Source organism: Argopecten irradians, chromosome 14 (genome assembly GCF_041381155.1).
Source record: "Argopecten irradians isolate NY chromosome 14, Ai_NY, whole genome shotgun sequence".
NCBI classification, from domain to species: Eukaryota; Metazoa; Mollusca; class Bivalvia; order Pectinida; family Pectinidae; genus Argopecten; species Argopecten irradians.
In genome coordinates this window covers 30,470,952-30,497,325 of record NC_091147.1, presented here as the reverse complement: position 1 = coordinate 30,497,325, position 26,374 = coordinate 30,470,952, and the positions used below count along the sequence as shown (strand labels likewise).

Sequence of the window (26,374 nt, the reverse complement as noted above, 5' to 3'; positions counted from 1 at the left end):
ACCAGGAACAAACAAAAAAATGGGCTCAAGTTCAGTTCTATCTGGAACACACAAACAACGGGCTCAAGTTTAGCTCTATCTGGAACAAACAACAATGGGCTCAAGTTTAGTTCTACTTGGAAAACACAAGCAATGGGCTCAAGTTTAGTTCTACCTGGAACACACAAACAATGGCTCAAGTTTAGTTCTACTTGGAAAACACAAACAATGGGCTCAAGTTTAGTTCTACATGGAACACACAAACAATGGGCTAAAGTTTAATTCTAATTTTTGCATAATTGTATCAGGAATAGACCGATCTCAAAAATTATTCATGTATTCATTGACCCCGTGTCACCAACGCGAAAACGAGGCTAAACTAGGTCATCAGCAGCATCTGGCTGCTATGGACGCCTCAATGGCGGAATCTCAATCGATCGCGAAACGAGATGATTACTGTTGCGTTCCGCATTGTAATGGGAATGCAAGGATTCACATGGAACTAAGTTTTCATCGTTTCCCGTCAACTAAGAAAAAAGATCTAAGGAAAAGATGGATACTTGTAATACGTAGAGATGAAGGACCTTGCTTTAAGGTTAATGTTATTGTTAACGTGACGACACAACCAGTACTGCAGTAGGCTACCGTAACGTGTTAATTTCCACATAGGAAAGTTTTAAGAACTTGTCATCCTATTTTCCTTTATTTTTTATTTTGTTCAGCATAAAAAATAAAACACGGAATCCCATTGAAGTTTCAATAATTCAAATGTGGAATATTTCAGTGTTTACTATCCACATTCGTAGACAGTTGTAAACTTATGCCATTAATGACTGTTAGACCTACTGTAGTCAGATTCTATGAAGTATAACCATGGCCTTTTTAGATCGGTAGCAACACTGTCGTGTGTTCAAGGCACTTTAAACAAGAGGATTTTCGATGGACTATAGTAAGAAAATGTCTGAAATCCGACGTTGTTCCATCTATATTTCCTTGGACTACAACATCAACAACAAGGAAACCACCCACACACAGACACACCGTGTTGACAGAATTACCCCAGACATCTAATGCCAATGACCATACAGATCCTCAGACAGAAAATCAGGCATCTGAGTCAATAGCACCCACAGGGTAAGTTGCAAGTAAATAAACAGAAAACAAAGGGTGACCAGATTGTAACTTAACATGAAAAAATGCAGCAACCAGACCGAGGTTCAAACCCGGGACCCTTCAAACTAGTAGACACGGACACTCTACAACTTGAGCTACCTGGTCGCCAATGATCGACCCAGTCCAGTTCCGCTACAGTTCTTTACCAAATTCTTTATTGATTAAGAGATAAAAAAAATCAATGGTGGACATATGCATAGTCCACATCATTCATACTTCCTCAGTTAATTAACAATTTACAAAGTTGGTAGGTCAACTTTTAAATTAAATTTTAAAAATAGATCTAGATTCAAGCAAACATTATTATCTCTCGAGTAGATGGAAAATGTACTGAGGAACTTTACAGCTTAAATTCAGAACTGAATTTTCATTTCAATTAATCATACCAATTAATTTAAATTTGACTTATTCAATTAGTGTTTGGGATAATTTAGTGTGACATTCTGAATCTGAATAGAAGTTCTTTTTCACAGAGAGAAAAAAATCTTAAAAAGTCAATATGATGAATGAAATAAAAAAAAATATTGACGCAGTGTCTGGAACTTGCCATTTCTGTTAGGAGTTTATCGAGATAATTAAATAATCAAAATGACTGTTGATGAAATAAAACAATGAGTTCATTATATAAACAAAGAATGTTAACTTATGATTATATTTGTTTTCAGCAATAATGATATCCATGGGGATTGTAATAGGAGAATTTCAGAACATCAGAAAACCATAGAAGAACTGGAACTTGGACTTAAAGCTAAAAATGAAGAGATAGAAAATTTGAAAAAAAAAACTGTCAATTGAATTTCAAGATTTTCAAGTGATGACAATATGATAGAGTTCTATACTGGACTACCCACATACACCTTGTTTCTGGCCTTTTATAATGCTGTTAAGCCAACAAGAATGAGAAGCATCTACTATACACCAGCAGAGGAAATGAGTGCACAAGGAAGGCCGAAAGCTATGGACCCAATAGATGAGCTTTTCATGTTTTTGTGTAGACTCAAAAGTGGTTTCTTATCAGAGGACCTTGCTGTGCGTTTTCATATACACAAATCTTCCGTTAGTCGTAAAATCATTACTTGGGCAAATTACTTATACTTTATGTTAGGTGGCATCAATATTTGGCCAAGTAAAGAAACTGTGCAGTGTCACATGCCTCAAGACTTCAAATCAGCTTACCCAAACACACGCATTATCATTGACTGCACTGAGATTTTTACTGAACGACCCTCATCTCTCGCCTTAGCTTCAAAAACTTTCTCTACCTACAAGAGTCACAACACTTGGAAAGGCCTAGGTATAGCACCACATGGCGCTGTCACATTCATCTCGTCGCTGTACTCTGGATGCATGTCTGATATTGAAATAACAAAGAACTCAGGATTAATAGAACTGCTTGAGCCTGGTGATGAAATCATGGCAGTTAAGTGCTTTTTTCTTAACAAAATCCTAAAAGGAACCGGAATAACTATAGCCACACCTCATTTCCTGTCAGGTGATGGTCAGTTCAGTCCATCTCAGATAGAGGACAATCAGAAAATAGCCTCATTACGCATCCATGTTGAGCGTCACATAAAACGTCTGAAGGAATATAGACTTCTTCAGTCAACTGTGCCACTATCTATTACAGGATCAATTAACCAGTTCTGGACTGTTGCAAACATCCTCACCTTATTCAGAAGGCCATTAATCAAACAAAAGGTATACTTATTTGCTCCCGAACTAATATGATTCAAAATACAAAAATCATTATTGTAACAATTTTGATGTTTGAGGTGAAATATTGATTTCATTTTTTCCGTTGCGGGATAATTGTCACTAGTAGGGACTAAACGCGTGGGGCGAAGCGAAGCATTTTCGGGACGAAACGTCTTCATGCATTGTAAACAACATTTTCGGGACGAAAAGTCTAGATACATTGTAATCAATTCAAGTGAAAATTTTCCAACCTAAGATCATTTGGATAATGTATATAGTAAGGATATGAAAGCAGTAATCTACTATTCGTATTTCAACATTACAAATACGCTTATTTAAGTAACTTTCATATTCAAAATTAGCTATTCAAAATTCCCGGTAAAATCAAAATTGTTGAATACACTGCCGTTAGGAGCGCTAGTATCTGCGAGCAAGTTCTTAGCCAATCATATTGAGGAAATTGACCTAAAGAGAATTTTGCAACCACGATCACAAAGGCGAGGTAATCACCTCGCCAAAAATGTATTATTCAATTGGTAATCATGGTCAATAAAACATACATGTAAACAATTGGCAATGTGTTTTTACATACACATGTACTTAAAATTTCAAGGAAACAACTCAGTTATTGTTATTAACATTCACTGATTCAAAGATGAATTAGATAGATTGGGTGTAGGGTACATATGGCAATATGAATATACCTTTACACCTTATTATGTTATCAATGTTAACGTTATTCAAACAAGTTTCAATGAAAAGAAACAAATACATAGAGTTGGCATATTCTAACTCAAATAATAATGCAAGAAAAATGCATCTAATTTGTCTTTAGCTCCCTGCCAGAATTCTGCATCAAACCACACAGTCTCCAGATGACTAGCATTCTCCAGCCACACATAAAAATCACACCAGCTTAAACCGGACACTGCCATCTGCATCTGAATTTGATAATGATAATTATCAGTTGTTTTTAATTTTCTCCCTCCGTTTTCCTCCTTTAAACATTTGGACACTTAATTTCCAGTAACCCATAGGGAGGGTTTCGTGATGGGCAGTAAACCTTACGGTCAGGTGTTGCAGCCAGCCAAGGGCAGTAAGGGCTCACAATGACACCACATGGATAAACATTCACCCTATTTTCCATTTCCTGAAAAATGTTCAACAATAAACATGAATCAGCATTATATTTTTATTACGTCATCACTTAAAAAAACAAGAGGCCCAGAGGGCCTGTATCGCTCACCTGGTTTGTAATGTCAAGTCATGTTCTGAATACAGGTTCATTGTTTCTTTTCTGAAGGAATTTGAATATTTACCTCTTATTTCCCTATTGGGCCCCGCCCCTCCTGCCCCGGGGGGTCAGAGCCAAAATTTATACAAGTTCTGTTCCCCTTCCCCCAAGGATGTTTGTGGCCAAATTTGGTTACAATCCATGCAGAACTCTAGGACAAGTAGCAATTTATAGGATTTACCTCTATTTCCCCTATTGGGCCTGCCTCACCTGCCCCCGGGGGGTCAGAGCCAAAATTTATACAAGTTCTGTTCCCCTTCCCCCAAGGATGTTTCTGGCCAAATTTGGTTGGAATCCCTGTAGAACTCTAGGACAAGTAGAGATTTATAGGATTTACCTCTATTACCCTTATTGGGCCCCGCCCCTCCTGCCCGCAGGGGGTCAGAGCCAAAATTTATACAAGTTCTATTCCCCTTCCCCCAAGGATGTTTCTGGCCAAATTTGGTTACATTCCATGCAGAATTCTAGGACAAGTAGCGATTTATAGGATTTACCTCTATTACCCCTATTGGGCCCCGCCCTTCCTGCCCCTGGGGGCCCGGGTCAGAGCCAAAATTTATACAAGTTCTGTTTCCCTTCAACCAAGGATGTTTGTGGCCAAAATTAGTCACAATCCATGCGGAACTCTATGACTAGTAGCTATTTAAATTAAATGTTGACGGACGGACGGACGACGGACGCCGCGCCATGACATAAGCTCACCAGCCCTTCGGGTCAGGTGAGCTAAAAAAAGGTTGAGGTGACTCCATTTGTACAGGATGTTGACCTACCTATTATAGTACATTTGTTTTTTATTTTTGTCTTTTTTTTTTAATTGTATTACAGTTTACAAATATTTTACCACATCATTGAGATCATTGCAACATCAATCATATACACAACTAAAAGAAATACCGCCAAGAACCATACCTATCAGTTTAAGACAGGAGAACCAAAATACAATTGTTACCTGACTGTATGCCTGGGCAGCTGTAGATTCACATTCAACTCCCCTTTTCATAGCTGCTGACTGATAACTTCTAGCTGCCTTCAGTCTTTCTGCTAGTTTTTGGCCATCTGAAAAATTTGAAATAGGGTATCATTACCTTGAAAATGTATCTATGAAGATAAATTTTAAGTACATTTAAATACTTAAGGTGGTAGTCTCACATCCCCCAAAATTTTCCTGTCGTTCAATATTTTTCATATTTGATTTATGAAGTAAATATGTTGTTATGCATCTTCTGTCAAAGTTTCGAAGAAATTGAACCATCTATTTTTTCTAAATAAATATTCAAATTTGCCATTTTTGAGTAGATTCTGCACATGAAAAAACAGCATTAGTCTGTACTAAATCCGCCCAGTAAATGAAATTAATTAACAAAATGTTCTACGATATATATATTGTTTAATTGACGTGATATATATCAGTCCTTTTTTAAAAAAAATGCTTTACTTCTCGTCAGAATTAATTTCTAGTGATCATTTTTGGAGGAAATTAGGTAAAAAAGACGCAAGTAAATCACCTAAAACATTCTCACCAAAATGAAAATAAATCGAAATTGTGAAGTTCAATTTTTATAGAAAAATAACAGACTAAAAAGTGACAAAGTTGCCTTTAATCAGTCAATTTTCAAGAAAATTGAACCACAATTTGTCAAGATAGAGCATTTTTAGAACCAAAAAACCTTCATTTTTCATTGAAAAAGATGAGATTCACAATAGAGTTATCTCCCCTATAATATATACTTTTTATACATTCACTACAGAATTTTCTGTTACAATATAGCCTAGATGTCAATAGTTTTAGTTTTAAAATAATTAACAATATTTAATCAATATATATTTACCATAAAATTGCAATTTAAGACTGATAGGATTATTTGTGTTGTTATTTTTAAAAATAATAAAATAATTTATTCATAAATTCAAACTTCAGAAAAGGGGTTTTTAATCAAATCGCGGTCATTCAAATGCTTGAAGAGCTTGGGGCACTGTCATAACTCAAGCGTCTGTATGAAAAAATCATGATCTGTCTCCCTTACCATGAGACTACATTCTTAATACAATAAATGTGTTTTTTATTTTGTTTTTAGGTGTCTTTATGTTAAACTGTAACATACTCCGAGACAGACATATATTCCATAGTTGTACAAAATGAATCTACACAAGTATTTAAATAATAAGCTGTATTCCAATGCAAGGTCGGAGTACCGGAGCTTAAACTTTTCGCAATAATTTGTTTCATGAATATGTTTTGTTTTATATCCTATTAACGGCTTTTGTTAATTAATAACGGGTTAGGTCTAGGAGGTTTAGGAATACTGGAGTACCGGAGAAAAACCACCAACCAACGATCAATATCTGGGTCCAGTTTCATCAATATTCCCTAGCTTTAAGGAATTTTTTTAACTTAAAATTCTCCATAGAAAAACATTACAGAACCTGAGGAAACATTCCTTAGTTAAAGAACCTTCCTTAAATTCTGTAATGCTTTCCTATGGGGCATGTTAATTTAAGGAATTCCTTAAAGTTAAGGAATATTCATGAAACTGGACCCTGGCAACTGCCCCTGTATGGGTTTTGTACTTACAACCCATTGATGGGGGGCTAATGGTAATATGTCAGGAAATTTTATCTTATTGACCTCCATAACCCCAATTTGAAGCAAAACAGAAACAGAAATATCATACCTCTACCACTATTTTACATGAAAGTATTGTCAATATATATACCTGCATGTCTTTTAGCTATTTCTCCTGCATTGGATGCAGTCAATCTATCACTCCTTAGTTTGTGCCATCTAGGATCCTTAGATTGACTTCTTGTGCTCTCCTCTATATTTTGACACATTCAATTTCTGTGAGCGTCAGAGATTGAAGAAGTTTCAGATGTGGTTCCTGCAGGACAAATGGCACATGGGTCTCCATCACATTCCTGATTGGAAGCTGAGGAAAATCATTCATATCTATCAAATTAACAAGGTAATCGTGATCACTTGACTTCTTCTGCCGGTAGCTAATCACACTGCCTTTGGGAAAATTGCCAAACCCTGTATATACCATATCTGCTGATTTGGAGGCTACAGTTGGGAACAAAATGTCCATATCACCAATGTCACTAAGGAAGCTCTCCATATTGAAAGTCTCACCGACATTACTTGGATTGTACAGAGTTGACCGGATACCTTGAGTAGCCCTCTGTGGATCCTGACGGTCATATCCCTGAATGACTAAGTTGTCAACCCTGTCACCTTTCAGCTTTTCTCCGCAAGGAACATGCCATGTCTGAGGTAGCGAGGTCTTGGCAACGTCAGTAGGTATAAGAACTAGCTTCATCATTTTATAATGAGCTAGTTGATATAGTAGAGCAGTGATATGGCCACAGTGTCCACTTTTTCCAATGGTACATGAACAATATGCAGAGTGAACATTGTCATGAGTGATGAGAATCTGAAATGTAAACAAATAATTCACCTCACTGAGTTTTAGCTGCAATATTGTAGCTCAAAAGACTTTTAGACAGAAAATGGTGTCGTCCGAAAATGCCGGCCGAAAGGTATAGTAAGCCGGGTATGTATATTCATTCTAACTGAGTGTATACATATGGTGTGGAAGCCAGAACCTGGAGACAAACCAGTACCTCTGTAATTAGGATAAATTTGTGCAATGTGAACTGTCAAAAACTTCTTTTAAAAGGCTGGTTATAATTACATTGTGCCTTTAAACTCTTTCCTACCTAATATCCTTATACATGTACTGTATCTTTGTACATATGTACACACTTTTTATATGAGAAATATTGATAATTGTCTGAGTTTTGTAGTTTTGTAAGAATTTAATTGAAATCTTTATAGGTCGACTAATGCTGTATACGTCAAATATAAGATCTTCCTCATCTGATGGTCAAAATCAAGATACTTGAAAATTATATATAAATATATATAAATAAATTAAAACAAACAAAAAAACCCAGCAAAATCCTCTTACCTTAACATCATGAGGAGAATCATTTTTCTTTTGAGATCTGAAACATTTCCCCTTCACTAGGCAACCAGTTTCATCTTGGCAGAGATTTAAATAGTATTGGGATAAGTAACTAGGGCTGTTCTCGCGATATCACGTACACACCTATTGTTATCGTAAACGGATGAACGGTTACCGCGAGACCAAGCCGTGCGTCTGCGCACTAATAGCTGGAGGCGAGTTATCATAGTTTTAGCCCGTGAAGCTGTGTACGGCATATTTGACTACAAACCAATAAACATCGAAAAGTATCTCATAATTTTTTTACTGTTACATTAGAGACGCTCATCTCATGCATGTATATTTTACGTGTTATTTTTTATGAAAAATTGTAAAATTAAAACCTATGTATTGAAAATTCTGTAAGTAATGATCATAATGTTAGTAAATTTTGGTGATTAATGACATATTATAAAAGCTTTTCTTGATTTGTTAGAATGAAAATTACGACACATATAAATTAAATGAATTAAAACCTGGAAATTCAATTCGGCTTTAGTAAAAAAATTGCTTGGTAAAGTAGGATAGTTAAATAAATTATATTCAAATCTCTGTTGAAGCGGAATATTTACATTTCACTTAAAATTGATTTTTATTTCAATATGGTTCTATGCATTATAAATAAAGCTGTTTGGGAAAATTAAGATTAGAAAAATATTACCTAATTTACAAACTTAATGTATAGCCTTCAAGACTCAGACACAGGTAAATGGACCCCCGTTGAGTTAGTGAGGCGATGACCTGGGGCGGTGGACAGGTGTTCTGGCCAACGGTTCACCTGATGACAGTATGACACCTGTACATAGCAGTTGCAAATCACTTTCCGTTAATTAGATATCAAATTACGCTATCACAGCTCGATCGACACTATCTCTTCGCCATGATACATGTATGTTGGGTACCATCGATAATTTGTTAACACTTGTACTTGAGCTTTTAAAGTTTCCATATGTACAAACTCAACCAATAGAAAATTAATATTTGAAAACTTAATGGAAATCAGTCAATTATTGAATTCAGAGTATGTGGTTTTAATTGTGCTATCTTTCACGACCCTATCTGAACAGTATCGTCGCCAGTATAAATTTAGGGTAGCATCGATGATTTGTGTGTACAGTTTTACCTCCGAAAATTCAAAAGGTTCAATATGTTCAAATTAGATCAATTTAATATATTAACATTTAAAATTTACCAAGCAACAAATATTTGAAAACTAAATGGAAATTGGTCAATTATTGAAATCAGAGTATGCAGGTTTTATTATATTAATATTTCACGGGGCGATCGATTGTACCGATCGAGGAAGTAATCATGTCGGGATGAGGACATTCACAGTTAACATTACGTTTTAGTGTAACACCTCTACAATTATGAAAATGTGATGGATTATTCAAATAAATTACATTTTCAATAAAGAGCAAACTTTAAGCTTTTTGGTGGGTTTTTTCTGTTCATCTCCTGTAATAGCCTTGATCGCTTCATCGGACGAAGCGTAGTTTCAATATGGCGTCGTTAGACTGTACTCGACTGTAAGTTATATTAGACACGCGATGCACTCTGGGATAGCTTCCGCTGCGGGCGTCGTTAAGTAAGGCTATGAGCTACATTCTTATCCCTACTATTTAAATCTCTGATCTTGGTACACTGGAAAATAAGTCATCAGTCAAACAACTTTCCTGTTAGAATTTCATTTAGGTCTATCCAACATCAAGAACACCAAGTATTTTTCATGAATTGAAAAAAAAGGCTCAGAGTTTAAAACATCCATGCCATCAATTTAAAATATCAAAATATACATTTATAAGGGCATATGGCCTATGACAAATGTCTGTACCAAAGACATTTGTCCTAAAACAATATTGTCCGAACTTATCACCTGATGCTATATTATCTGATTATAAACTGTGATACTCGGACGAAGTTTCCTCGAGCCCCTGTGCTCCAATAATACACTTGTAACAGTTAGCTTTACCGGAGAGTCCATGTGACTGGTCCTTACAGATTTCCACCATGTACGATTCTATTAATAATAACTACAGAGATACCTATAAATCTCGGATATTTACCTATTATTGATACAAATTATTTATTAAAGAAACGTGCCATTGCTTCAAACCAATCAACGTTTAGTTAGGTAAAACCGATTTAGATTACAACATGTACCGTAACAGTTAGTGTAATACGGAGTACGGTTAAAACGGCCCCACTGCAATAACGGCCCCAGTTAAAACGGCCCCAGTCGAAACGGCCTCACTTTTATGTAGGCAGATATAAGACAAAGCTTATGACGGAACACATTGAGATTAATTAAAAGTAAATTTAAATGAATGAACATGTTTGTTGTCTATCTTATTAAAGATGGTTGGTTAGGTTAATACTGTATACCTACATATACAAGTAAATGATATTTCAAATGATGATTTTTTTTACGTTCACGATCTCTAGCAGCGTTTGATAGATCTAATATTCAAGTAAGAAATCAATTTGAAATGTCTTCAAAATACTTTTAGTATTGATTTCTCATCGATTCATGTATGGTTGAGACGAAGATATTGTTGAAAAGGGAAGTGCTAGCATTTAACTGGGAAATTACTTGTACTTGTTTAGTAGGAGTTTTTGATATTTTGACAAACGGAAAATATTGAGAATGCAGTTAAAGTAATAAATATATTCAAATCTTTAATTATTGCAATTTTTTTTAATATGTTCAGTGTGTTGATTATATACATTTGTTTTCTAAATGTTCATTGTAAAATATGTGGTAAGTTTTGCTTGTAACATTATCTTACAAAACGAATTACATGTAGCTCACATATCAGTATCTAAGAAATTACAAGAAATAGATTATCTTTCTCATTAATTAAATAGAAAACGTCCAAATGATAGTATGTGAAACATTTTGTTAAACTATTAGAAATCAAATGTACATGTGTCAAAAATTTAGTGAATTTGAGCAAATGATTGTTCTTAGTTATGAAAGACGTTAAAATAAGTTTTAATTATGTGAATTATGATAACATGCACTGAAATTTCGAAGAGAACGGCTTGAGTTTTACATGAGACCAACAGAATGTATGAGGCAGCATTGAATTGTATCCTTTATATATAGACAAGTATTGATTTACTAATATTCATGATTTGATTTGTTCTTTCCCGTACAGTTTACCGTAATTTTGTGGGATATCAGCGCCTTTACAATTACACCGTATACACTATATAATTACCATATAATTAGGTATACACTGACCACGGCTAATTCATCTTGTGGTGACAACTGTCAATCATAACTTGTTATGGGTTCAGATTCTCTATTTGCTTTGGGTTTACAGTGACGATATACGCCACACTCACACAACTTTGATAAAAACATACATTCTTGATAAAATTGAAATGTATTGTAGTAGAGAAAGAGAGCACAAAACTTGGTCTTAATCTTAATTACAGTAATGTTCTTTTCTAGGGCTAATGAAATATAGTTACAAAGATTTATTTTATTCTTTTATATTTTGTGCATTAAGTAATTGAGCATTAAGTAATTGAACTAACTTAAACATGTTGGAATATCGGACAAAAAAATGGTTTTCTAATATGAAATCTTCATACACTTTGCACTTTTAAGGAAATAAAATTCACCCTCACTATCGTTATTGCAAAATGCAATATTCTCCTTTCTCTTCTCCTTTCTATATATAATTACACCTTATGCAGATAACCGAGATGTATGCAATAATAAGATGTTTGTATGAAGTTAATTCGAAAGTATTTCCAGCAAAAGCCATCTGTATTAATGTTTTTGTTTTTTTTACCGAGGCTATGGAAAAATAAAATTAAAGCTTTCGAATGAAATATGATTGTGTCTATGACCCACAGTCCGTTCTTAGTCTCCGTGATGAACACGTATATTAAATTGTTGAAATCACTAATAACAAGAGGCCCATGGGCCTTTACGGTCATCTGACTCATGGCACAAAACAACAAAGTCACAGTATATAGTAGTGGTTAACAATTAATATAAATAATACAAGGAACTCCTTAGTTGAATATGTAAGTTTCTGAAATAGGTAAATGTCATTTGTTGAACAAACTTGGTTGCCCTTTATCCATATATGGTTGTAACCCATTCAAGGATTAATATAAGGAGTCAGATTTTAAAGCCAAATTTCAGCTAAGCTCCCAGTTTGGACCTCCGCCGTACTATCCCCGTGGGTCTTAGCCTGGTCCTTTATAAAATATGATTGTCCTCACCTTAAGTTCCCCCTTCTGAATCAATTAAAACCCCTATAGACCAATTTTCATTGAGATCTGGAATGAACCCGAACACAGGAAGTGGGCCAGCAGCCATCTTGAAATACCAAAATTTTTATGACAATGTTTGCATGTTGTTCCGCATCAATTAAAACCCCTATAGACCAATTTTCATTAAGATCAGAGACTGAAACCTTAAAACAGGAAGTGGGCCAGCGACCATCTTGGAATACAATAATCTTTACGAAAATGTTTGCACGTTGTTCGGCGTCAATTAAAACCCCTATAGATCAATTTTCATTGAGATCAGAGAGTGAAACCTGAAAACAGGAAGTGGGCCAGCTAAAATTAAGAAAATTTGCCCTTTTGGGGCCCCACCCCTCAGCCCCTAGGGGTTGGACCAGGCTCATTTATATAAAATATGATTGTCCTTTCCCAATGATGTTTCACACTAAATATAAATGAAATCCGTCCAAGGATGAAGGAGGAGTAGAATTTTAAAGCTAAAATAAGAAAATTTGCCCTTTTGGGGCCCCACCCCTCAGCCCCTAGGGGTCGGACCAGGCTCATTTATATAAAATATGATTGTCCTTCCCCAATGATGTTTCAACCAAATATGAATGAAATCCATCCAAGGATGAAGGAGGAGTAGGATTTTAAAGCTAAAATTAAGAAAATTTGCCCTTTTGGGGCCCCGCCCCTCTGACCCTAGGGGTCGGACCAGGCTCATTTATATAAAATATGATTGTCCTTCCCTTATGAAGTTTCACACCAAATATGGATGAAATCCATCAAAGGATGAAGGAGGAGTAGGATTTTAAAGCTAAAATTAAGAAAATTTGCCCTTTTGAGGCCCTGCCCCTCTGACCCTAGGGGTCGGACCATGCTCATTTATATAAAATATGATTGTCCTTCCCTAATGAAGTTTCACACCAAATATGGATGAAATCCATCAAAGGATGAAGGAGGAGTAGGAATTTAAAGCTAAAATAAGAAAATTTGCCCTTTTGGGGCCCAACCCCTCAGCCCCTAGGGGTCGGACCATGCTCATTTATACAAAATATGATTGTCCTTCCCCAATGATGTTTCAAACCAAATATGGATGAAATCCATCCAAGGATGAAGGAGGAGTAGGATTTTAAAGCTAAAATTAAGAAAATTTGCCCTTTTGAGGCCCTGCCCCTCTGACCCTAGGGGTCGGACCATGCTCATTTATATAAAATATGATTGTCCTTCCCTAATGAAGTTTCACACCAAATATGGATGAAATCCATCCAAGGATGAAGGAGGAGTAGGATTTTAAAGCTAAAATAAGAAAATTTGCCCTTTTGGTGCCCCACCCCTCAGCCCCTAGGGGTCGGACCAGGCTCATTTATATAAAATATGATTGTCCTTCCCCAATGATGTTTCAAACCAAATATGGATAAAATCCATCAAAGAATGAAGGAGGAGTAGGCTTTTGTATAAATAGTCTTACGCACGACGCACGGCGCACGGCGCACGGCGGACGGCGGACGGCGCACGGCGCACGGCGCACGACGACGGACGAAACACGATGACAATAGGTCATCCTGACCTTCGGTCAGATGACCTAAAAACTAAATGTACATCGCTAGAACCGTGACCAATTTCACGGCAATTTCGTCCAATTTGATCATTCCTTGATCTAATAATAAAATATCAGAAACAAAAGTATCCATAATTTAACATTTATTCTGCCAAAGAAATGTTTTACAGAGGTGTATAATTTACAATGTAGTGTTGTTAGAATAAATAGTTTCCAATTTGAAAAAAATACGTTGTACAAAAGAAAGAACAAAACACAGCAAGAAAACCTATCAAAGATATTAAACAATTTCACTGTAACAAGCAATGTAGAATATCTAGGCATAAATTCTACATGTATGATGAAATGATTAGTTACAAATTAGTGCCGTCAAGGATTTATATGTCTCATATACGTCCTTGGTGCCGTGTTTCGTATTTTTCTATCATTATAATGTACAAGACAATATATAAATTCTTATAAATAAAATAAACGAAATCAACGCTGAATATAAGCTGAAATAAACATGTGTTCCTTTTTTAAACATTTTTTGTAACGGGGCCGTTCTGACTGGGGCCGTTATTGCAGTGGGGCCGTTCTGACTGGGGCCGTTTTAACAGTGGGGCCGTTTTAACTGGGATTCGTGTAATACAGCTGCCTAATATTCCAACTTACCGGCAACAGAATGCACAAATTCCTCGCTGTAATATTTGAAACCTTTGGTCATTTGTTCCCTCCCGGAACTGGTTGAGCTTTTCTGGATAAAGTTCTCAACAAAACTGAACGATATGTCCGGAACAAGTGATAAATCTCTGGTGTAAACATCACCGCTCATGGAAGCCGCCATGTTTGTTTACGAAGATTGCCTTGCTTAGCCTAGTTTTGGATATTGGTGAATATTCATGAGTATCTTATTAAGGTAGGTCCATACTTTAGACTGGTTCCCTTCCCTTAGTTCTCTACTCTCCGCCAGGCTGTGCTCCGCTCAGTGAAGCGTACGCAAGGGAGGTAACTGAGGCGGGAACCAGTCTAGTCCATACTTTTGAAAATCGCGCCAATTCATATGACGCTATACCGGAAGTTGCGGAGTTGTTTTGAATTCCAGAATGGTTTCCGATACGCCACGACATCCCACTTGGATATTTTTTCAATAGGTGAAAATTGTCTACATATAATATTGAATGTTTAAAATCATTAAATAAATCAAATAAAAGCAGTGAAGTGAAAAGTATATGCTATCTCTGAGGATTTTGCGGTCCCTATCGTAAATGGGAATGGATTTTTAAACACCGGAAGTCCCGTTCGTCGCTATAAATCATAAGACGGGACCCGGCCGGACCGAAATTCCGGAATTCTAAAAAAAATCGCATACGGATTTCCTATAAACACACAATTTGGAGAATATCATAAAAACAAACAGACATAAACCAGATATAATATCACAAAAACGTATGACCTGATGTGGAATGTTTTTTTGCGGCATGATTTTCAAAAAATAGTCAAATATAACCCATCTTAGCACTGGATGAAATGGGGGTAGGGTTGCGAGTTACAAACTTCAAGCTTACAAAATTGTGAAATTTTGATCGAGGACCCCGTGTTTTTATATGATATTTGAAAAACATATTACCTTGGGCATATCATATACAAATATTGTGAAATTGACATGGGTTTTCATTTCCTTTTTGGCCTATTCATTGATTTTTTTACGGGCGAAAATATGGCAAAACATGGTAATTACGTATAGAAACGGTCCTGGGAAATAACAAAAATTAGTTAGCATTTGTAAAAATAAAATAGTTTTGTATATTGTTCTATCGTAAGAAATTTAGAACAAAAAATCAACAGGATCGAGACTACATTCACCCTAATATTACAGAAAACATAATTTTATGAATTTTTCTATTTTCGGTCAGCAAATTTGCATGGATGGTATATTTCAAGCTCAAATATCTCAAAAAGTAGTTCGAGAACACCCATTTATCTTTACAGATTTGAAATCTACATGAAAAATGCAAGAACATAAGACCTGTTAGAAAAAAATGACATGGGTTTTTCCAAAAGTATGGAGCTACCTTAATATCGGTCTATACACTGGATAATTGAACTTCAACATTAAAATCACTAAATAACAGGGTTAAAAAATTTCTATATGGAAATCTTCCAACTAATTCTTTCAGCCTATTTCTAGTCTAAAAGGTAACTTTGTTTGTTTGATTAAATTAGCGTCTTATTAAAGTTGTATGGTCTGTGACTTGTCGTATATTTGGCAAAGAAAAAGTATTCAAAGTGTTCTACGTATTTTTCTCTGCCTCTCTGAGTTTTAAACTTTCGATATTTACCGACATTTGTAAAGTTCGTATTCGCATAGTTGTTAAAGGGACATGAACCTTAAATACATGTAATTTGTTCTGTATGCTTAGATATGGTTTTCAGATGTTTATTGAATATCTTATTACAATAATTGGTTATCTAAAACGACAGGAAAACGTGGGGAATACCTACCTCAAAAATGATAAGAATAGACCGTCATATTCTATTATACTATAGTTACAAAATTCGACCGGGCCGATTCAAAATACAGAAAGATGGAATTTCCATTATAATTATTTTATTTTACACATTTGCACAATAACTGATATACAGTAAAACCCCTCTAACTCGAACCCGGATTCCTCGAATACCCCCTATTTGTCGAACTGGTCGTACGGTCCCGACCGTGTCCCTATATAATCTATGTAACAAAATCCCGGATAGCTCGAACAGCTATTCGTCGAATACCCCTTATTCCTCGAACAGAAATATATCCATGTTTGAGCAAATGCATAGTATGTACCCATGCATTCGTCGAACAGGTGTTCGGCCCTTGGTAATTGTTTACCTGTGTCACACCTGACTGTACCGACCGTCACAGATAATAGCTCACGACCTGTGTTTATACAGGTGTCGTATCAAGCCTTTCGGTAATTAAGGGATTAACGGTGTCAGTATTACCTACCTTCACGATCGCCAGTCGTTGTTTGATGCAAACTTTATTTGAATATTTCAGAAAAGGCATTAAATAATCGATGTCTCTCTCGTAATAATCTTCGCTTAAATACGAAAATAGAAAGTACGCATTGTGAAATGACAAAAGAGTCGGAAGAAATCGCTGACGTCAGACAATTTGATATTGCTACGTACATATCAGTGCGTTCCGTATCTTTTCCCGCATATTGTATTTTCGTAACTTTCCTCGTGAACACGTGTAACCTAACGCTTTTACAAGGTAGACATAGGTATCGTTGTTTGTTCGTAACTATGCTGGTTAATAACTTTATAGTGTGTATTTATTTTGTAAATGTGTTAAATGATTTTTTTTAATTAAATCATCGATATTGTACACATTGTCTGTTTAAACCAATATGGTATTTTGTACCACGTTTGACGATCGTTTACATTTGATTTACTTTGTCGTCAGTATTTTCAAACCCTCATTTTATGCAATACATATTTTTTTCAACTTGATATTGCTATCAAAAAACACTTTCATAAAAAATCCAAAATGCTGAAATTACGATAATTAAAATGTCATTACAATGTATTGTTTGTCATAGGGAGACCGGACATTTTGACTGTCAACGGTCGATCATGACCAACCTCGGATGAGTCGAATACCCTGTATTCCTCGAATTATTGATATGGTCCCCTGCTGTTCGAGTTATAGGGGTTTTACTGTATATTACTTACTAAGGTATCTGACACATCTTAAATATGTATTTTACTCAAATTTACATGGTTTATTTAGGTTCATGTCCCTTTAAACAATTTTTAACGTACAAACGTACACGTTTGAAACAGCTTGGAAGTATCCAAACTGTTCCGATCTATTCCGATCTGTACTGGTATTGCCGATATTGACCATGTGATACAGCTCGGGAGTTTCCGATCTATACAGTTATTACCGATGTCAGTCAATTGATGCAACTTGGTTTTCCGATATTACTCGAAAGTTTGATACATGGCGTTGACAGTGGCTGTTCTTTCAAAATGTGTGATATTTCATGTGACATTTACTGCTATGTCAATAGTATATTGGTGCTTTCATGGATCTGAACCATCATATGCAAGCATCCATATTAACACATTGTATGTTTTATGGAAGTTTGTGATGGCGAAAATTACAAGAAATACAACTTTAATAGTCAGGGTAATTTAAAAACAGCCTCCAATGTAATATGCAATGTGTAACCTGTATGAAATGTGTGACCAGTGTGTGTTTTGGGAAACTGCGGTTTGTTCCTATTGTGTCTTCTTGTATAGTAGAATTCTTGACCTTTTTATAGTGCTATATCACTGAAGCATGCTGCCGAAGACACCAAGCAACACATTCCACCCGGTCACATTATACTGATAACGGGCAAACCAGTCGTCCCACTCCCTTAATGCTGAGCGTTAAGCGGGAGCAGAGACTACCATTTGTATAGACTTTGGTGTGTCTCGGCCAGGGAACAGAACCCAGAGCCTATTTCACAAAGGCGAGCACTCGAGGCCAAAAGTGAGGCGGTGTCAAGGGAGACATTATGAAGAAGAAAGGTATAGAAAGAAGAGAAAAAATAAGATCCTAAATTCAGTCGCTTTTTATGATCATGCAATAGGGGCAGCAGATACAATTCTATTGCCCTAAGTGCAGGCCAATTCTAAATAAAAAAGTTGCAGAGTGAGTGACTGTAAATCATTTCAAGGTTTGAATGACTTTCAGAAAACAAAGTTTCACTGTAAATCATTAACTCGAAATTAACCATAACATTTTGTACACAAGGGTGCACTGACCTTGAGGATAGTCATAAAGGTTTATTGAACTGACCTTGAGTATCATTGTACTGACCTTGAGGATCATTGTACTGACCTTGAGTATCATTGACCTGACCTTGAGTATCATTGACCTGACCTTAAAAATCATTGTACTGACCTTGAGTATCATTGACCTGACATTGAGTATCATTGTACTGACCTTGAGGATCATTATACTGACCTTGAGGATCATTGTACTGACCTTGAGTATCATTGACCTGACATTGAGTATCATTGTACTGACCTTGAGGATCATTATACTGACCTTGAGGATCATTGTACTGACCTTGAGTATCATTGACCTGACCTTGAGTATCATTGTACTGACCTTGAGGATCATTGTACTGACCTTGAGTATCATTGACCTGACCTTAAGCATCATTGTATTCACCTTGAGTATCATTGTACTGACCTTGATTATCATTGTACTGACCTTGAGTATCATTGAAGTGCCCTTTAGAAAAGTCATAAAAGTTCACTATAATGACCTTGAGAAATGTCATAAAGGTTCACTGTGATGACCTTGAGGAAAGTCATAAAGGTTCATTGCACTGACATTGAAAATGTTCATACAGGTTCATTTGAATGACCTTGAGGAAAGGCATAAAGGTTCATTGCACTGACTTTGAGAATGTTCATAAAGGTTCATTTTAATGACCTTGAGGAAAGTCATAAAGGTTAATTGTACTGACCTTGAGGATATTCATAAAGGTTCCGATTTTTCATGGCTCTCGTTGTTGCCCAGATCACAATTCCAGATGCAAAATCAACAATACTATCGACTAAACTAGAAATAACAGATATGGAGCCTGACATGATCGCAGCTGCTAGTTTAGCTATCAACAGGACCTGAAATATAAAACAAGAGGCCCAGAGGGCCTGTATCGCTCACCTGGTTTGTAATGCCAAGTTATGTTTTGAATACAGGTTCATTGTTTCTTTTCTAAAGGAATTCAAATATTTACCTCTATTTCCACTATCAGTCCCCGCTCCTCCTGCCCTCGGGGGGTCAGAGTCAAAATTTTTACAATCTCTATTCCCCTTCCCCCAACGATGTTTCTGGCCAAATTTGGTTATATTCCATGCAGAACTCTAGGACAAGTAGCGATTTATAGGATTTACCTCTATTTCCCATATTGGGCCCCACCCCTCCTGCCCCCGGGGGGTCAGAGCCAAAATTTATACAAGTTCTGTTCCCCTTCCCCCAATGATGTTTGTGGCCAAATTTGATTACAATCCATGCAGAACTCTAGGACAAGTAGCGATTTATAGGATTTACCTCTATTTCCCCTATTGGGCCCCGCCCCTCCTGCCCCCGGGGGGTCAGAGCCAAAATTTATACAAGTTCTGTTCCCCTTCCCCCCAAGGATGTTTGTGGCCAAATTTGGTTGCATTCCATGCAGAATTCTAGGACTAGTAGCGATTTATAGGATTTACCTCTATTTCCCCTATTGGGCCCCGCCCCTCCTGCCCCCGGGGGGTCAGAGCCAAAATTTATACAAGTTCTGTTCCCCTTCCCCCAATGATGTTTGTGGCCAAATTTGATTACAATCCATGCAGAACTCTAGGACAAGAAGCGATTTATAGGATTTACCTCTATTTCCCATATTGGGCCCCGCCCCTCCTGCCCCCGGGGGTTCAGAGCCAAAATTTATACAAGTTCTGTTCCCCTTCCCCCAAGGATGTTTGTGGCCAAATTTGGTTGCATTCCATGCAGAATTCTAGGACTAGTAGCGATTTATAGGATTTACCTCTATTTCCCCTATTGGGCCCCGCCCCTCCTGCCCCCGGGGGGTCAGAGCCAAAATTTATACAAGTTCTGTTCCCCTTCCCCCAAGGATGTTTGTGGCCAAATTTGGTTACAATCCATGCAGAACTCTAGGACAAGTAGCGATTTATAGGATTTACCTCTATTTCCCCTATTGGGCCCCGCCCCTCCTGCCCCCGGGGGGTCAGAGCCAAAATTTATACAAGTTCTGTTCCCCTTCCCCCAAGGATGTTTGTGGCCAAATTTGGTTACATTCCATGCAGAATTCTAGGACAAGTAGCGATTTATAGGATTTACCTCTATTTCCCCTATTGGGCCCCGCCCCTCCTGCCCCAGGGGGGTCAGAGCTAAAATTTATACAAGTTCTGTTCCCCTTCACCCAAGAATATTTGTGGCCAAATTTGGTTACAATTCATGCAGAACTCTATGACTAGTAGCGATTTAAAGGAAATGTTGACGGACGGACGACGGACGGACGGCCGGACGGACGGACGGACGGACGACGGACGCCACGCTACGACATAAGCTCACCGGCCCTTCAGGCCAGGTGAGCTAAAAAATCAACAATACTATTGACTAAACTAGAAATAACAGATATGGAGCCTGACATGATCTAAGCCGCTAGTTTAGCTATCAGTAGGACCTGAAATATAAACAAAATCAACAAGACTATCCACTAAACTAGAATTAACTAAAATGGAGAGCCGGACATGATCACAGCTGCTAGAAGAACATTGTATAAATATAAATTAACAAGTAAAGGGAAACAACTAGTCAATAGATCGGAGTCAAATCAGTCAAATGACTGACCCCCAGAGTATCAGACTCTACCACAAGTCAGGGAGGGCCGCAGTAAATGACTGACCCACCAGGGTATCAGACTCTACCACAAGTCAGGATGGGTCCCAGTAAATGACTGACCCACCAGGGTATCAGACTCTACCACAAGTCAGGATGGACCCCAGTAAATGACTGACCTACCAGGGTATCAGACTCTACCACAAGTCAGGGAGGGCCGCAGTAAATGACTGACCCACCAGGGTATCAGACTCTACCACAAGTCAGGATGGGCCGCAGTAATTGACTGACCCACCAGGGTATCAGACTCTACCACAAGTCAGGATGGGCCCCAGTAAATGTCTGACCTACCAGGGTATCAGACTCTACCACAAGTCAGGGAGGGCCGCAGTAAATGACTGACCCACCAGGGTATCAGACTCTACCACAAGTCAGGATGGGCCCCAGTAAATGACTGACCTACCAGGGTATCAGACTCTACCACAAGTCAGGTAGGGCCGCAGTAAATGACTGACCCACCAGGGTATCAGACTCTACCACAAGTCAGGATGGGCCCCTGTAAATGACTGACCTACTAGGGTATCAGACTCTACCACAAGTCAGGAAGGGCTGCTGTAAATGACTGGCCCACCAGGGTATCAGACTCTACCGCAAGTCAGTGAGGGCCCCACTAAATGTCTGACCCACCAGGGTATCAGACTCTACCACAAGTCAGGAAGAGCCCCACTAAATGACTGACCCACCAGGGTATCAGACTCTATGACAAGTCAGGATGGGCCCCAGTAAATGACTGAGCCCCATCAGGGTATCGGACTCTACCACAAGTCAGGGAGGGCCCCACTAAAAGACCAACCCCTGTGGTATCAGGCTCCACCACAAATCAGTGAGGGCCCCGCTAAATGACTGACCTATCATTCCTGGGTATCAGACTATGAATACTACATATTGTCTCAATGGATGAATACATGATTTCCTACTTTTCCATCTCAATGTGAGGCTTAATTAAAGATGAATGTCTGAATTCCTACTTTTCTGCCTGAATGTGAGGCATATTTAAAGATGATTGTCTGAATTCCTACTTTTCCATCACAGAATTAAGCATGTAAAATTAAGGACCAAATTGATAAAATGAATGAGAATCTATAGTAATTCAATTTCCAGATGACCATCTCATGAGAAATTGCAGTAAAAATCTTTCCAAGGGAAACTTAAAGAGGAGTAATGTCTTAAGACATGGTAACAGCCATGATAAAAGAGGGAGTTAACGCTTACCAAGTTAGCAGCAAGGCTGAGCTTTGCTAAGAAGGCTGCGGAGGACTTTTTCTCTGGTTCACGACTGATTTCTTCTGGGGTTTTCCTCTCTAGTTCCTCAATATTTTCATAAGTTTCTATAAGTCCATCCTGGGCTTTGTAATAGGACCTAACAAGAAAATAATGTGTACCCGGTATTAGGATCTAACAATAAATTAATGTGTAATAGGATCTAACAATAAAATCAAAGTACTGAAAGTACTAAATGGCTCGGTCTCGATGATTGGAGGAATATATTTCTAAAGTCAACACTTTTTTTTGACAATAAGAAATAAATTTTGCTAGTGTTCCTTCCAGTTTGGACTTTTGAGGATTTCTTGGACACCAAGGTGTTAAATAAGAAACACATACTAAACTCTTGGGAGCCCATTCTAATATTTCCTATGATGTTATATGCCAAATGATTTTATAACATCTTTAACCTTTTCCTTGTTAATTTGATGTCAATTAAAATATCCATTCTGAATTGCTATTCTCATCAAGTTCCTGGCACCAAAGTATCAGTTAACAAGTATTGTTTTGCAGCAGAGACAGACAAGAGGCATATTTTTCTATGCCAAAATGTCTTAAATGTAGAATATGTCAGTCCTCTAGAAGACTTATCAATACAGTCATACCATTTCTGAATAAATTGGTCAATTGGTCTACTTTTAACAAGTTTTTGTAATTATTCTTTTGTAAAACAGCAAGTTGATTGATATAATATCCAAACATGATTTAAACTAGCTCTGGATAAAATATCTTACACATCTTACAGACATTTAAAAAACATCTGGTCCATTTTCATGTAAAGTATACATTAATTCATAAATATTACTTGATAATTTATTTGATATTATGTAGTTATGCCAAAAAGTAATCATTCTACATTTTATTTCAATATCAATTGGGTATCTTGTTAGCTCGCCATAGACCATGAATTGTTTTATACACTTTCCTAACTTGAGGAAATTACAAATGAATTTTTCTACAATATTTGTATTTTCAAATCCCAATACTTCTGATGAGTATAATAAAACTGGCATTACAAGTGACTAAAATATTTTCAGTTAAAAATAAACAGGAAGGGATACATTCCTTCCTTAGTTTCTTAAATATAGCAAACACGGATTTAATTTTTTGTTCTGCAGTTTTTGGCGAGGGTCACCTCGCCATTGTGATCGTGGTTGCGAAATTCTCTTACAGTCAATTTCCTCAATATGATTGGCTAAGAACTTGCTCGCAGATACTAGCGCTCCTAGCAGCAGTGTATTCAACAACTTTGATTTTACCGGGAATTTTAAATAGCAAATTTTGAATATGAAAGTTACTGAAATAAGCGTATCTGTAATGTTGAAATAGGAATAGTAGATTACTGCTTTGATATCCTTACCATATACATCATCCAAATGATCTTAGGTTGGAAAATTTTCACTTGAATTGTGTACAATGTATCTAGACTTTTCGTCCCGAAAATGTTGTTTTCAATACATGAAGACGTTTCGTCCCGAAAATGCTTCGCTTCGCCCCACGCGTTTAGTCCCTACTAGTGACAATTATCCCGCAACGGAAAAAATGAAATATATATTTCACATCAAACATTAAAATTGTTACAATAATGATTTTTGCACTTTGAATCATATTAGTTCGGGAGCAAATATATTTCAGGACGATATGGAGATTTGTTTATCACGACTGCGTTATGCCACATGTACGTGTAAATCCACAATGGAAGAAAGACAACTCTAACAAAATTTTGGACAAACTTGGATTACTGATAGAATAGCACGTGACAGACGGTGAACATTTTGTAAATGTCCAAGGTGGCGTAATCTTAAAACTAACGGCAGTTAATAAGGTATGAATATTTACCACATCCATTATTATCGATAATTTTATAAGCACATGTATAAATATCAGATTATATCTATATTAAAGCACGTTCAGAGATTACCACTAAACCATACTTTTAAAACATTTTAGTTATTTTCACCACAGGAGCTTGACGTTCTGATCATATACATACAGCATATTCATTAAACCAGGTAATACGAAGTATATTTATTTGGCCAAATGACATAAATCATATATGGAATGTTCATATAACTCGAAGTGATATTTTTTGGACTTCTAGATCGACGAAAATGCCGATTTCTTCTTCATAATTCTTCCGTAAAACGGCACTTAAAAAGCTGTTTCAATCTGTAACAAATGTAGAGAAAACTGTTAATTGTTTAGTAATTATCCTGAGTTATATTTTACCAACAAGCATCAGAGATTAGCAATTAAAACTTACATAAACATAGTCCCGACTCTCACTTGCATTGTGTGATCACTCGAGCGGAACTAATCTCTACCACCTGGCACAGTCTTACAAATGCAATCGCACAAAAGCCTACATGATCACTGTTTTTAGTGCGATTACATCATGTTAGTTTTTTTAAATTTTTACTCAACAAAATAGACTTTACGCTTTTCATGATCAGCACCATAATTTTCTGTATAACTTATTAATTTACCAGTGCACTGTACCCATGCATACGTGTGTATTTATACTTCTTTGTGCACATTTTATAACAACTGCTATAGACTGTATATTACAATCAATTTATGAAGGACAAAACTCTTACATGTAAGAACAGGAGGACTGAAGAACTGCGGGAATTAACTTCAATAATATTTCCTCTATGCTGGTATTGCTATTTATGATTAAAATGTTTAATTATATGATATTAGCCTTTTCAGTAATTACTCTGTTAATACATTTATTGTTTCCTTATGTTTTACAGAATGTCAGCATGCATGTATCATTTCAACAGTCTAGGAGAAGAATTGTGTGAACAAAAAGAAGTATTTTTCAACTGTGGAAGCTTAATATTGTGATCATTTTCAATCCGAAAATAATTACTATCATCGTCTTCAAATTCCTTATTGTGAATTTAACTGTAATATGATTTAAGCATATACCTGATATTTGTTTATATTCTATGACATGTACATGCTTGAAATGAAATGAAATGAATAAATTAAAGATTATTTAAATTTAAAACACAATATGACATTAGCTGTTTATATTTTTTGTCAAAAACATATTAAGCTCATCGTTCATAACACACTAATCATCACCTCCGCGACAATTTAATGAAAATCAATTAAACGTTATTTGTATAACACAGGTCGTCTTATGTTTTCCCCGCCTTGACTATCAATGTTCCCTGATCACTCTGAAAGTATTGATTTTACCTTTTTTTCGGTCACCACATGAACTGCCTTTAAATCAATCACACCAATGAGACATACATTTACTGTATTCATTATAACACTGTAAGGCAATTCTGCAAGATCAGCGAACATTGTTGATTTACCTTGAATACATTGTATCTACATGCACAATATGGTACCATTTGTAACAGGAGAGGAGAAAATGTAGCGGCAAGACCGGGATTCGATCCCGGGACTCTCCAAACACTAGCTGAGTGCTCTACCGACTGAACTACCTGGTCATCAAAAATCGACCCAGTCCAGTCCCGCTACACTCCTCCCTCCTTTTTTGAATACATACGAGACCCTTTCAAACACCACAACCGTTGGTTATTTAGTTGGGTGCCAATTCTGTAACAGGAGAGAAGAAAATATAGCTCTTCCGACTGAGCTTCCTGATCACCGATAATCAACACAGTCTGATCCCGCTACAAATATTTATCAGGTTATTTTATCTCCCTTCCTATTTTCAATCTACCTTTATGACT

General features: G+C 36.7%; 2 protein-coding genes across 2 annotated transcripts in view; both read right to left on the bottom strand.

Annotated features, from left to right (window-relative positions):
• LOC138307153 (uncharacterized) overlaps positions 1–26,374 on the bottom strand; it is a 115,488-nt gene that overhangs the window by 20,944 nt on the left and 68,170 nt on the right. The window contains exons 3-4 of the mRNA XM_069247782.1: positions 22,608–22,790; positions 19,462–19,618 (exon numbers count right to left, since the gene is read on the bottom strand). Of these exons, the coding sequence (XP_069103883.1) occupies positions 19,462–19,618; positions 22,608–22,790 (340 nt within the window). The remainder of the gene's footprint in view (positions 1–19,461; positions 19,619–22,607; positions 22,791–26,374) is intronic.
• Positions 1,929–9,229, bottom strand: LOC138307424 (uncharacterized). The gene is made up of 4 exons (XM_069248166.1): positions 8,110–9,229; positions 6,856–7,572; positions 5,091–5,197; positions 1,929–3,997 (listed from the first exon to the last, which is right to left on the bottom strand). The coding sequence occupies exons 2-4, from the start codon at positions 6,971–6,973 to the stop codon at positions 3,848–3,850; spliced, it is 375 nt and encodes a 124-aa protein (XP_069104267.1). The 5' UTR covers positions 6,974–7,572; positions 8,110–9,229; the 3' UTR covers positions 1,929–3,847.

Coding starts and splice junctions, on each gene's coding strand:
- LOC138307424 (XM_069248166.1), bottom strand. CDS start 6,973: ATGTGTCAAAATATAGAGGAGAGCACAAGAAGTCAATCTAAGGATCCT. Junction 5,198..6,855: donor AATAGCTAAAAGACATGCAG/GTATATATATTG, acceptor CAAATTTTTCAG/ATGGCCAAAAACTAGCAGAA. Junction 3,998..5,090: donor CTGCCCAGGCATACAGTCAG/GTAACAATTGTA, acceptor AACATTTTTCAG/GAAATGGAAAATAGGGTGAA.